The sequence below is a fragment of the Mobula hypostoma genome, chromosome 14 (genome assembly GCF_963921235.1).
Source record: "Mobula hypostoma chromosome 14, sMobHyp1.1, whole genome shotgun sequence".
In the NCBI taxonomy this organism is placed as follows: Eukaryota; Metazoa; Chordata; class Chondrichthyes; order Myliobatiformes; family Myliobatidae; genus Mobula; species Mobula hypostoma.
Window position 1 is genome coordinate 6178272 of NC_086110.1, and position 13568 is coordinate 6191839.

General features: G+C 47.8%; 1 protein-coding gene across 16 annotated transcripts in view; it reads right to left on the reverse strand.

Annotated features, from left to right (window-relative positions):
• mtss1lb (MTSS I-BAR domain containing 2b) overlaps nt 1-13568 on the reverse strand; it is a 190708-nt gene that overhangs the window by 50917 nt on the left and 126223 nt on the right. For 11 of the 16 annotated variants that reach the window (XM_063066618.1, XM_063066629.1, XM_063066619.1 and 8 more), the window contains 4 exons: nt 3478-3562; nt 2088-2179; nt 1282-1356; nt 475-483 (listed from right to left, as the gene is read on the reverse strand). In XM_063066618.1, the coding sequence (XP_062922688.1) occupies nt 475-483; nt 1282-1356; nt 2088-2179; nt 3478-3562 (261 nt within the window). The remainder of the gene's footprint in view (nt 1-474; nt 484-1281; nt 1357-2087; nt 2180-3477; nt 3563-13568) is intronic. The other 5 variants (XM_063066621.1, XM_063066631.1, XM_063066620.1 and 2 more) reach the window with 1 other exon arrangement.

Below are 13568 nucleotides of genomic sequence, written 5' to 3' on the forward strand. Positions count from 1 at the left end.
CCGACACTAGCAGTTGTGCAGACACACTGACCTGACCCTAGCACTCGTGCAGACACAATGACCGACCCTAGCACTAGTGCAGGCACACTGACCCGACACTAGCACTCGTGCAGACACACTGACCTGACCAAATCACTCGTGCAGACACACTGACCCGACCCTAGCACTCGTGCAGACACACTGACCCCACCCTAGCACTCGTGCAGGCACACTGACCCGACACTAGCACTAGTGCACACACTGACCCGACCCTAGCAGTTGTGCAGGCACACTGACCCGACACTAGCAGTTGTGCAGACACACTGACCTGACCCTAGCACTCGTGCAGACACAATGACCGACCCTAGCAGTTGTGCAGACACAATGATCTGACACTAGCACTTGTGCAGACACTAATCATACATGGTGACAGCATGAAAGGCACAAACACTCGCGCGAGAGAGAAAGATGAGCTGCATCAGAGAGGAGACTTACCAAGGAGCTCTACGGGGAGGAGGAGAGGAAAGGGAGAGGGGAAGAAGGTCAGAGAAGGCAATGGGAATAGCAGCATTAGTGACCAGGCAGAAGGTAGGAGCAGAGTATCCTAGCTCATTTCTCGCAAGCATAGCAACAGGGCTGAGAATGGGCATCTGTGAACACCTCACTTTAACACCACGGCTGAACAGAACCTGGTCGGGGTTATTTTACCATCGGTCATCTTGGGCTGTACTGGGATCCAAAGCACCGCTAACTGTCACCAAGTATCGCACTTGGATACAGAGCAGCATCCATTGCCAGGGAAGGCAATGGGTAATGGCCAGTGTCCAGAGAGGAACAGTGGCCTAGGTAATGACCAGTGCCCCGACAGGGCAATGTACTAAGTACTCACCAGTGCCCAGAGAAGGGCAATGGGTAATGGCCAGTGTCCAGAGAGGAACAGTAGCCTAGCTGCTAACCAGTGGCCAGAGAGAGGCAGTATCCAGGACACTGGCCAGTGTCCTAGGTACTAATCAATGTCCAGAGAGGAGCAATGTCCTAAGTACCGAACAGTGTCCGGAGAAGTCAGTGATTTATGTACTGACCAGTGTCTAGAGAGCAGCAGTGCTCTGGGTAATGACCAGTGTCCAGAGAGGGATGGTGCTCTGGATACTGAAGGGAGTTATCCTGGCTGAGAGTTTCCTATTTGAGGTCGCATAGAAACATTAGTCTCTCCAGATAGTTGAGATTCATACCCTGGTGACCCACCTCTCCCACTGGGGTTACAAGTCAGAGCAAACTAAAACTCAGCCAGTGTCCACTCACCTTTCCGTGCCTTCTTCTGGAGCTTGAGAGTGTCAGACGATTTCTTCTTTATCTCGTGTCGAGCTCGTTTGTACTCTGAGGATGAGAAGGAATTTCTTTAGCCACAGAGTGGTGAAACTATGGAATTCATTGCCAGAGACGGCTGCGGAGACTGACACATTGGGTATATTTAAAGCAGAGGCTGACGGAGGTTCTTGGTTAGTCAGGGTGTCAAAGGTTACGGGGAGAAGGGAGGAGAATGGGTTGAGAGGGATAATAAATCAGCCATGATCAAATGGTGGAGTAGACTCAATGGGCCAAATGGCCTAATTCAGTTTCCATGTCTAACGGCCCACAACTATGAGCACAATTGTGATTTAAACTTACATGGGCACATTCAATAAAAGCCTGAGTGATTACTCTCTCTCCTGAGCTGCCGGTTTTTATTTGATTAATATTCATAAAAAGAATAAAAATATCATCAGTGTTAGCTAAGGCATGGGCAAGATGGGCACCATGTGTAACAGCTCAACGTGCTGACTTTTCCCCAAAGTTTTTCCACTGTGCTGATTTTTCAGAATCAGAACCAGGTTAACTGACATGTGTTGTGAAATTTATCCTGTCCTGGCAGCAGGACAGTGTGGGACATAAAAATGACCATAAGCTCCAATAAATAAATGGGGCAGAAGAGAAATGCTGAGGGAGGAATAACACTGCCACCTGCTGGCTGTGAAGGGAGTGGGTGGCAGCTGAGCCCAACGATGCAGATCTCAGTCTGAGTGTGAATCCCGGGAAGGGAGGAAGGGACACAGAGCTCACTCTATTACCTTTGGCATGGTCCTTGTCCAGCTGGTTGACAGACTTTTTCCAGTCCTCTATCCTCTCCTGTAAGGGGTTGATCAGGCTTTCCATCAAGGCACTGGGAATGGAAACAGGAACATGCTGACATCAGAGAGACTGGGAGATAAAAAAGGTAGGGGAGAGCGAGGGAAGAGGGAGGGGAGGAGAGTGGGGGAAGGAGGGGAGGAGAGTGGGGGAGGGAGGGGAGGAGAGTGAGGGTGGGAGGAGAGTGAGGGTAGAGAAGGGCTGACAAACAGAAGCAAGATTGGCAGTACATCCTTGGTCATTGCTATATAGAGGCCTCATTCCCCACACACCAAAACACAAAAACAGCCCCTCACCCCTCTGCTATAACCTTGTTGCATTTTCATTGGACTTGCTGAGACTCCCTTCCTCCTGAGAACACAGCAGTGCAGGTTGATTGGGGCTTGCTTCCCTCTGGGGTGCATCCCTCAGCCAGCAGAGGTACTGTTGCCTGGCCTTGCCAATTCAGTTAGAGAGATGGCAGAGCAAACGTGAGAGGGGTAAATTTAATTCCATCCCAAGCCAATGGCAATGAATGGGTTCCATGGTTTTGTGGCTGTCTATGGGAAGACGAACCCGAGGGCTGAACACTGCATACATACTCTGAAAATAAGCCTGCTTTGAATCTTTGAATGATTGATCAGTTCACTAATCCTCCTGTAATACTTCAGAGAGCCGTGTGAGGGGCAAACACTGACCACATTGCTGGCTGCACGAGTACGTGCTGAGGGGTGCAGCCATCACAAGGGCTCAGGGAAGGACCACAGTGGCGGGTTCTGCTACTCAAAGGGAGCAGCTTGCCCCAGTTGGAAAGCACTTTTATAATAGTGTGTCACCCAGGGCCCCATGAGTGGACATGGTAATATCCTTCATCTTAAAGAATTATAGTAACTACCGAATGCATTCCCCATATATCGACAGGCTTTGCATGACTTATTCTCATATATATATTTATGATTTATGAAGAAAAATATATATTATTTTACTTTGAATAAAATGTATCTTGTTTTAAAAAATCACCATAGGGAGGGGGTGAAAGTCAATGGTGCTTCTACGAGTCTGTGTTTTTCTTTAAAGGTTATACTACTGAATAACACAATCATGAAACTTCCAGTTTTTTTGGTAGTCTCATATATAATTAATGTTGCCTATTTTTGAAATAGAAATCTGCACAGTGTCCAGAATTGGAAACATGCTGCACATTCTCTGCTGTCCCTGAGCCGCAATCTCTTCTTCTGACCAAGCTGCACTGGGCAGCAGCTTTGCACAAACAGGACTGCAGCAGACCACCTCCCTCACCCCCAACTCCCTGGTCTCAAGCTACCGAACCCTCTTAAATGACGAAACACTGACTTGGTGAAATGCCGGAGCTTGGCCTCGATACTGCGATGTCTCATACACATTCGGGTCAATGCTGAGCCGATGTCCCGCGTGGCACCTGGGGGGGAGGGGGGAAAGAGAAGGCTCTTTAGATCATGTCTACTCCCCAGCTCAAACAAGCAAAGGCCAACAGTGAGCAGCCCCAACCTCCGATGGTCCACAGAACCACTCCGTTATTGGTTGTCATCAGGACATAGTGAGATGCTTTTCTTGCATCCTGTTCATACAGGATCAAGTCAGTACACAGTGCAACACAGGAAAAATGCCGGAGGAACTCAGCAAGTCAGGCAGCATCTTCATCGGGAGAAGGAAAGGAAGGGGGAAGAAGCCAGAATAAGATGGTGGAGGGGAAAAAATGGAAGAAAGGGAAGGAGGATAATGATGGTGGGCAGGTGAGGAAATGGGATGAGAGAGAAACAAAAGGAGAAAAGGGTGTGAGAGAAATGATCAAAATTTGACGTTCATGATGAGGCTGCCCAAATAGAACACGAGGTGTTGGCCTCAGGAGGAAGCCACAGACATGTAGATGAGGCCACACTGGGAGTACCAGATATAACAGATTGTGCCAACAGACTCATAGGCAAAGTGTCGCCTCACTTGGAAGGGCTGCCTAGGGCTCTGAATTGTGGTAAGGGAGGGGGTGTTCGAACAGGTGTAGCACTTGTCCCAAGAGGGAGAACAGTGGGGAGGGACAAGTATTGAGGTAGAGTAAGGTAAAGCAACAACAATGAAGAACAAGGTGCAACAGCTAGAGAGAAAGCGCAAGATGAGAACCAAGTAGACTATGAATTCAGGAGTCCACCTTTTCGTACAAGAGGTCCATTCAAGAATTTGACAACAGTGATAAATTCAGCTTCTCTGGGCGAGAAATTACAGGAGGTTCCCAGCAGCCACTTCGAGCCATTCTTTTGTTGACCTGCAGTATTCTGAAACTAGCTGTGCCCTCCGGAAGGGGAATAAATTAGATAGGATCTGCCCCAGAAGTGAACCAATTCACCTGTCCCATGGCTCTATGCCCACCTGCCTACCGTCTCTACATTCACAAACACTACACGATGAACAGACAGAACTGCCCATCTCTCAACATTCACAAACACTACACGATGAACAGATGGAACTGCCCATCTCTCTATCTTGTCCCTGGAGGCAAAAATTAGCATGAGGGGGAGGGAGTCATCAATGGTGTTACGCAGATGCCAGTGTGGGTCAGTTCAGGAGCTGAGGACCTGCCACCATCCCTGCCCTTGAGAGTGGTTCCTGTAGACCCTGGATATCTGGCAGGTTTAGAGTTCATCCCAAAGATGGCATCTTTGACACTGCAGCACTCTCACAGCACTGCAATGCTGGAGGGCTCGGGAGTGTGACACCCTGAGGGACCTCTGCCAGGCTAGGATGGACACCATGACAGGAGCCAGAATTTGAGGACAGCCCAGCTAATAATTCTGTCAAAGCTTAGAAAGTGGGCAACAGAACATCTAGAAGTTGCAGGTATGAGTAGCCTGCTGTTACATGTGTGTCACTGCCTAGAAACTGTATAAATCTAACAACCGAGTCAATTGTACACTGCTATAGTTATCTCCAATCGTTTACAGCAGACCTCGTACATGTTACTGCCATTGGACAGGAGGGACAGGAGCATTAGGTCTCACACCATCAGATTCAGGAACAGTTATTACCCTACAACCACCAGGCTCTTGAACCAGCAAGGATAATCACACTCACCTCAGTTACAAACTGATTCCACAAACTACAGACTAGACTCTCTTTCACGGACTACTTTTATTCTCACAGCTCGTTTTCTTTTGCACGTAGGTAGTTTTGCGCAGGTTGGTTTGGAGTTCCAGCATCTGCAGAACTTCTAGTGTTTACATCTGTCAGTCTTTTTATTCACAGAATTCTACTGCTTTTATCTTATCCCTGTAAATACCCGCAGGAAAACGAATCTCAAAGTAGCATACAGTAACCAATATGTACTTTCATAGTACAGGTGGCATTGTAGCATAGTGGTTAGCACAACACTTCACAGGACTAGCGAACCAGGTTCAATTCACGTCACTGGTCCGGTTTCCTCTCGCAGTCCAAAGACATACCAGTTATTACCGGTCATTGTGAATTGTCCCATGATTAGGCAAGAGTTAAATCAAGGGTTGCTGGCTGGCAAGATTCAAAGGACCAGAAGGGCCTTATTCTATGCTGCACCTCAATTATTAAAAGAAATAAGTAAATAGCTTACAACTACCCACCCATCACTCCCCAGTCTTCCCCACCTACCCCAGTCACTCATCACAGCCCAGTCCAACACATAATCGCCCCTCCCCACCTTCCTTCTCACCACGTCTCACCCATCACCTCCAGGTCTCTCACATTACCTCTCCCCCATCACCTCCCAGTCTCTCACATTACCTCTCACCCATCACCTCCCAGTCTCTCATATTACCTCTCCCACACCTTCCCCCTCACCCATCAGCTCCCAGTCTCTCACATTACCCCTCCCACACCTTCCCCCTCACCCATCAGCTCCCAGTCTCTCACATTACCCCTCCCACACCTTCCCCCTCACCCATCAGCTCCCAGTCTCTCACATTACCCCTCCCACACCTTCCCCCTCACCCATCAGCTCCCAGTCTCTCACATTACCCCTCCCATACCTTCCCCCTCACCCATCACCTCCCAGTCTCTCACATTACCCCTCCCACACCTTCCCCCTCACCCATCAGCTCCCAGTCTCTCACATTACCCCTCCCCCATCACCTCCCAGTCTCTCACATTACCTCTCACCCATCACCTCCCAGTCTCTCACATTACCCCTCCCACACCTTCCCCCTCACCCATCACCTCCCAGTCTCTCACATTACCCCTCCCCCATCACCTCCCAGTCTCTCACATTACCTCTCCCCCATCACCTCCCAGTCTCTCACATTACCTCTCACCCATCACCTCCCAGTCTCTCACATTACCTCTCCCACACCTTCCCCCTCACCCATCAGCTCCCAGTCTCTCACATTACCCCTCCCACACCTTCCCCCTCACCCATCAGCTCCCAGTCTCTCACATTACCCCTCCCACACCTTCCCCCTCACCCATCAGCTCCCAGTCTCTCACATTACCTCTCCCACACCTTCCCCCTCCCCCATCACCTCCCAGTCTCTCACATTACCCCTCCCACACCTTCCCCCTCACCCATCACCTCCCAGTCTCTCACATTACCCCTCCCCCATCACCTCCCAGTCTCTCACATTACCTCTCCCCCATCACCTCCCAGTCTCTCACATTACCTCTCACCCATCACCTCCCAGTCTCTCACATTACCCCTCCCACGCCTTCCCCCTCACCCATCACCTCCCAGTCTCTCACATTACCCCTCCCACGCCTTCCCCCTCACCCATCACCTCCCAGTCTCTCACATTACCCCTCCCACGCCTTCCCCCTCACCCATCACCTCCCAGTCTCTCACATTACCCCTCCCATACCTTCCCCCTCACCCATCAGCTCCCAGTCTCTCACATTACCCCTCCCACACCTTCCCCCTCACCCATCAGCTCCCAGTCTCTCACATTACCCCTCCCACACCTACCCCTCACCCATCAGCTCCCAGTCTCTCACATTACCTCTCCCCATCACCTCCCACTCTCACATTACCTCTCACCCATCACCTCCCAGTCTCTCACATTACCCCTCCCACACCTTCCCCCTCACCCATCACCTCCCAGTCTCTCACATTACCCCTCCCACACCTTCCCCCTCACCCATCAGCTCCCAGTCTCTCACACATTACGTCTCCCCACCTTCCCCCTCCCCATCACCTCCCAGTCCCACATTATTCTCCCCCTCACCACTCATGATCCCCTCCTCCCCATCTCACCTGCCAGCTTATACCCCTCCCTCTTCCCCATCTCTGTATTCTGTTTTCTGACAACTCCTTTTAAGTTCCGATGAAGGGTTTCAGCTCAAAATGTCAACCGTTTATTCCTCTCCATAAATGCTGCCTGATCTGCTGAGTTTCTCTGGCATTTCACACATGTTATCTACTGTCCACACCTCCGGTTATCACTGCTCCGTCCATTACACCCACCCCTTCTGTTAATGGTCAGTTCACAGCGCTTCTCCGCAACTCTCCCGCACGTGCACGCAGTGTATTGCATACACGCTTTCCCCGGTTCAGGGGAAATTGAAAAGTCTGATTCACATCTATTTATTACACATATATTTTAACGTACAGCGAAACGTGTCATTCGTGTTAACAACCTACACAACCTCAGGACGTGCCAAGAGGGTTAGAGAAAATGAAAATCCGACAATGTCTATATCCAGTGAATGATGAACTATACTGAAACCCTGTATGTTTCCATCCCCAGCTCTACTGGTACATCATCTCTAAAAGAGAGAGGGAGCATATCCCACTGAGTCAAGCCTCAGTCCTGCATTTGCCTGTATCCCTGCAACTTACTTTCTCATATGCCACCACTTCCCCTTGATTTCCTCTGCCATTTGAAGTGTACTTCACTTCACACCATTTTAAAAGTTTCTGCTCCCATCATCTCCCCTCCCAGTTAATCTGATCAAAATCATTCTAGTTAGACCCCCCCACCCCCTCTATGTGTTACCTCAGTCACTGGCACTGTAAACACTTTGAACCACTTTCTACAATATTGTTTACATTGTTTGGTATTTATGCTCATTTTATTCCACATTAGCACTTTAACCTCCATCTTATTTTATATAATTCTTTATTCTTTGTAATTGTTGAATGTTTTTGTTTTAATTACAAGTCATTTGTATGTTCCTATCAGGATTAAAGGCAAAGTGAATAGGAATAAGGAACCTTGGTTCTCAAGGGATATTGCAACTCTGATAAAGAAGAAGACCTTTTCAGAATGGCAGGCGGTGACTAGTGGGGTACCGCAAGGCTCAGTGCTGGGACCCCAGTTGTTTACAATATATATTAATGACTTGGATGAGGGAATTAAATGCAGCATCTCCAAGTTTGCGGATGACACGAAGCTGGGTGGCAGTGTTAGCAGTGAGGAGGATGCTAAGAGGATGCAGGGTGACTTGGATAGGTTGGGTGAGTGGGCAAACTCATGGCAGATGCAATTTAATGTGGATAAATGTGAAGTTATCCACTTTGGTGGCAAAAATAGGAAAACAGATTATTATCTGAATGGTGGCCGATTAGGAAAAGGGGAGGTGCAACGAGACCTGGGTGTCATTATACACCAGTCATTGAAAGTGGGCATGCAGGTACAGCAGGCGGTGAAAAAGGCGAACGGTATGCTGGCATTTATAGCGAGAGGATTCGAGTACAGGAGCAGGGAGGTACTACTGCAGTTGTACAAGGCCTTGGTGAGACCACACCTGGAGTATTGTGTGCAGTTTTGGTCCCCTAATCTGAGGAAAGACATCCTTGCCATAGAGGGAGTACAAAGAAGGTTCACCAGATTGATTCCTGGGATGGCAGGTCTTTCATATGAAGAAAGACTGGATGAACTGGGCTTGTACTCGTTGGAATTTAGAAGATTGAGGGGGGATCTGATTGAAACGTATAAGATCCTAAAGGGATTGGACAGGCTAGATGCGGGAAGATTGTTCCCGATGTTGGGGAGGTCTAGAACGAGGGGTCACAGTTTGAGGATAGAGGGGAAGCCTTTTAGGACCGACGTTAGGAAAAACTTCTTCACACAGAGAGTGGTGAATCTGTGGAATTCTCTGCCACAGCAAACTGTTGAGGCCAGTTCATTAGCTATGTTTAAAAGGAAGTTAGATATGGCCCTTGTGGCTACAGGGGTCACGGGGTATGGAGGGAAGGCTGGGTTCTGAGTTGGATGATCAGCCATGATCATAATAAATGGCGGTGCAGGCTCGAAGGGCCGAATGGCCTACTCCTGCACCTATTTTCTATGTTTCTATGTAAGAGGGAGTTGTATGACATGTATAGGAAACAGGGAGTAAATAAGGTGCTTGAGGAGTATAAGTGGTGCAAGAAAATACTTAAGAAAGAAATCAGGAGGGCTAAAAGAGGACATGAAGTTGCCTTGGCAGTCAAAGTGAAGGATAATCCAAAGAGTTTTTACAGGTATATTAAGAGTAAAAGGATTGTAAGGGATAAAATTGGTCCTCTTGAAGATCAGAGTGGTCGGTTATGTGCGGAACCAAAGGAAATGGGGGAGATCTTAAATAGGTTTTTTGCGCCTGTATTTACTAAGGAAACTGGCATGAAGTCTATGGAATTAAGGAAAACAAGTAGTGAGATCATGGAAACTGTACAGATCGAAAAGGAGGAGGTCTTTGCTGTCTTTAGGAAAATCAAAGTGGATAAATCCCCGGGACCTGACAGGGTGTTCCCTCGGACCTTGAAGGAGACTAATGTTGAAATTGCAGGGGCCCTGGCAGAAATATTTCAAATGTCGCTGTCTACAGGCGAGGTGCCGGAGGATTGGAGAGTGGCTCATGTTGTTCCGTTGTTTAAAAAAGGATCGAAAAGTAATCCAGGAAATTATAGGCCGGTAAATTTAACGTCGGTAGTAGGTAAATTATTGGAGGGAGTACTAAGAGACAGAATCTACAAGCATTTGGATAGACAGGAACTTATTAGGGAGAGTCAACATGGCTTTGTGCGTGATTGGTCAAACATGACCTACCTATTGGAGTTTTTCAAGGAGGTTACCAGGAAAATGGATGAAGGGAAGGCAGTGGATATTGTCTACATGGACTTCAGTAAGGCCTTTGACAAGGTCCCACATGGGAGGTTAGTTAGGAAAATTCAGTCGCTAGGTATACATGGAGAGGTGGTAAATTGGATTAGACATTGGCTCAATGGAAGAAGCCAAAGAGTGGTAGTAGAGAATTGCTTCTCCGAGTGGAGGCCTGTGACTAGTGGTGTGCCACAGGGATCAGTGCTGGGTCCATTGTTATTTGTCATCTATATCAATGATCTGGATGATAATGTGGTAAATTGGATCAGCAAATTTGCTGATGATACAAAGACTGGAGGTGTAGTAGACAGTGAGGAAGGTTTTCAGAGCCTGCAGAGGGACTTGGACCAGCTGGAAAAATGGGCTGAAAAATGGCAGATGGAGTTTAATACAGACAAGTGTGAGGTATTGCATGTTGGAAGGACAAACCAAGGTAGAACATACAGGGTTAATGATAAGGCACTGAGGAGTGCAGTGGAACAGAAGGATCTGGGAATACAGATACAAAATTCCCTAAAAGTGGCGTCACAGGTAGATAGGGTCATAAAGAGAGCTTTTGGTACATTGGCCTTTATTAATCCAAGTATTGAGTATAAGAGCTGGAATGTTATGATGAGGTTGTATGAGGCATTGGTGAGGCCGAATCTGGAGTATTGTGTTCAGTTTTGGTCACCAAATTATAGGAAGGATATAAATAAGGTTGAACGAGTGCAGAGAAGGTTTACAAGGACGTTGCCGGGACTTGAGAAACTCAGTTACAGAGAAAGGTTGAATAGGTTAGGACTTTATTCCCTGGAGCGTAGAAGAATGAGGGGAGATTTGATACAGGTATATAAAATTATGATGGGTATTGATAGAGTGAATGCAAGCAGGCTTTTTCCACTGAGGCAAGGGGAGAAAAAAACCAGGACATGGTTAAGGGTGAGGGGGGATAAGTTTAAAGGGAACATTAGGGGGGGCTTCTTCACACAGAGAGTGGTGGGAGTATGGAATGAGCTGCCAGACGAGGTGGTAAATGTGGGTTCTTTTTTAACATTTAAGAATAAATTGGACAGATACATGGATGGGAGGTGTATGGAGGGATATGGTCCGTATGCAGGTCAGTGGGACTAGGCAGAAAATGGTTCGGCACAGCCAAGAAGGGCCAAAAGGCCTGTTTCTGTGCTGTAGTTTCTATGGTTCATACCTGACCAACACACTAGAGCAAATTCCTTGGCCCTTGTACAGTTCCACCTGTGTCTCACTCTCCATATAATGCATCTGGCAAGCCACTGGAATTTGTCCCTGATGGTATGGCACAGTGCTCAGTGAGTAGAAACACTGGTTTGCAGTGCGGGAGACCTCACAGGTGCTGTCTGTGTGGAGTTTGCACGTTCTCCCTGTGACCACCTGGTTTATCCCCAGGTGCTCTGAGTTGATGTGTGTTGGTGGTTTAATTGTCCCTAATGTTTTGAACATAGAAATCTACAGCATGGGGATGGGAATGGTTGGGGGGAGGAGGAGGGAGAATAAAGATGGGATTGTTGTAAAGCAATGATTGATGGTTGGGATAGACTCGATGAGCTGAAGAGCCTGTTTCTGTAGTAATATGCACAAAATACTGCAAGAACTCAGCAGGACAGGTAGCATTTGTGGAGAGGAATAAATGGGGAAAGAAGCCAGAATAAGAAAGTGGGATGGGGTGGGGTGGGGTGGGGGGGTGGAGGAGTAGGCCATATGAGAAACCAGGTGAGGAGAAGTGAGTCATAAGCTGGGAGGTGATAGGTGGAAGAGACAACGGGCTGAAGAAGGTCACATCTGATAGGAGAGGAGAGTGGACAATGAGAGAACCATTACATAGATTGTATTCTCCCCTCCATAGAAACTGCCTCATCTGCTTAGTTCCTCCTGCATTTTATGTATGTTGCTCTGAATTTCCAGTGGCTGCAGTCTCATGTTTAGGGCCTGTTCCTGTTCTGGAAGACTTTGTGACACCTCATAGATATTAGCTCCACCCAAACTCTCCACCACCCTCACTCCACCCCTTCCCACCGCCAACCACACATACACACGTACCCAGCACACATCTCTTCCATGGAGCAGCCACTGAGCATGCACGCAGTAGAATCAGAATGTTTACACTGCAGTGGGGCTTTGTTGGAACTGTAATGAGAAATTTCCTTTCTCTTACTCTGTATCAAGACAATAGGAAATGCATGTTTAATGATGCGAATGGATGTGCTAATTTGGTAAAGGAGACTCTCTCATTCCCAGAGCAGGCGGTGTTTGCATACCTGCCAACCCCCATTCTTCTCATGGAAGTGCCTCCAATTTTCTGGGGAAGTCGTTGATGTAAAACTGGAATTTTCTTCATGTTATAAATAATCAACTTGATGCAAATCGCTCCAGAGGAAATCGGAAGCAGCTGTTCCTCCACGGATATTTTGACACAGGACAAGTTTGGGAGGAGACAGAATCATTTAGACCTCGGGGCTTTTGCTGGCTAGGCAAAGTCACTGAGAAGCTTGTGTGCTACAAACATCAGTGATACTTGCGGAAATAAAAAAGATTTAAACCAAGCCGGGTGCAAACCTACCACAGCTCCTTTTCTCATCAACATCTGCTACCGGAATTCCGATCTGGTAATCAGGATCTCCAGGGGCACGTTGATTACCTGTCCTGAATACCAATCCGTCTGTCGGTATGGAACCTCTGATGTGCATTGTCTGATACTGCTTGATGGGGTCCTACAGAGTGAGCTGGGCCCATGTTTCCTGCCTGGGGAGTGTTTCAAATATACAGTGTCTTGACTTAAAATCAAAATAGCACTAAACTGTGGTCTCCATCAGGATTGTGGCTCCTACTTAGTTATTTTCTTAATGTTTGTAGGGATAGTTTTGGGTACAGATGGGATTTAGGGATCAGGCTTGGGTGTAGGGGTAGGAAGATGGGAAAGTCAGGGGTTAGGTCTCTGCTCCACTGCACATTGAAAGGTCAGTAATGTGGATGTGCTGGAAGGCTGGCGATGTGGACATGGTACGAAGATCATTTGCAATCCAGGCCTCCATTCCACGTTTCAATGTGGATGGGTGACAAAGACAACCATGGATATCTGGCTGTCCCAGGTCAATGGGTCCAGGGAGGCACAAGGGCTGGTAAACTGTTGCGCCTGGAGTTCTGAGTCCCATCATCAGCTAGTCCAGGATTTGATACTGAAAATCGAAGACTAATGGTTGACTGGAAGTCTGGAATTTGAAGCTTGACTGCTGAAGCTCGAAAACTAGAGACAGGAGGGTTGGAGTGAGGAAAGGTTTCATTTTGCTGCTGTTGTTTTGTTGCTTGTTGTGTTCAGCGTCTGTTACGTTGTGTTCGGTTCCTTTCTGTTGTGTTCAG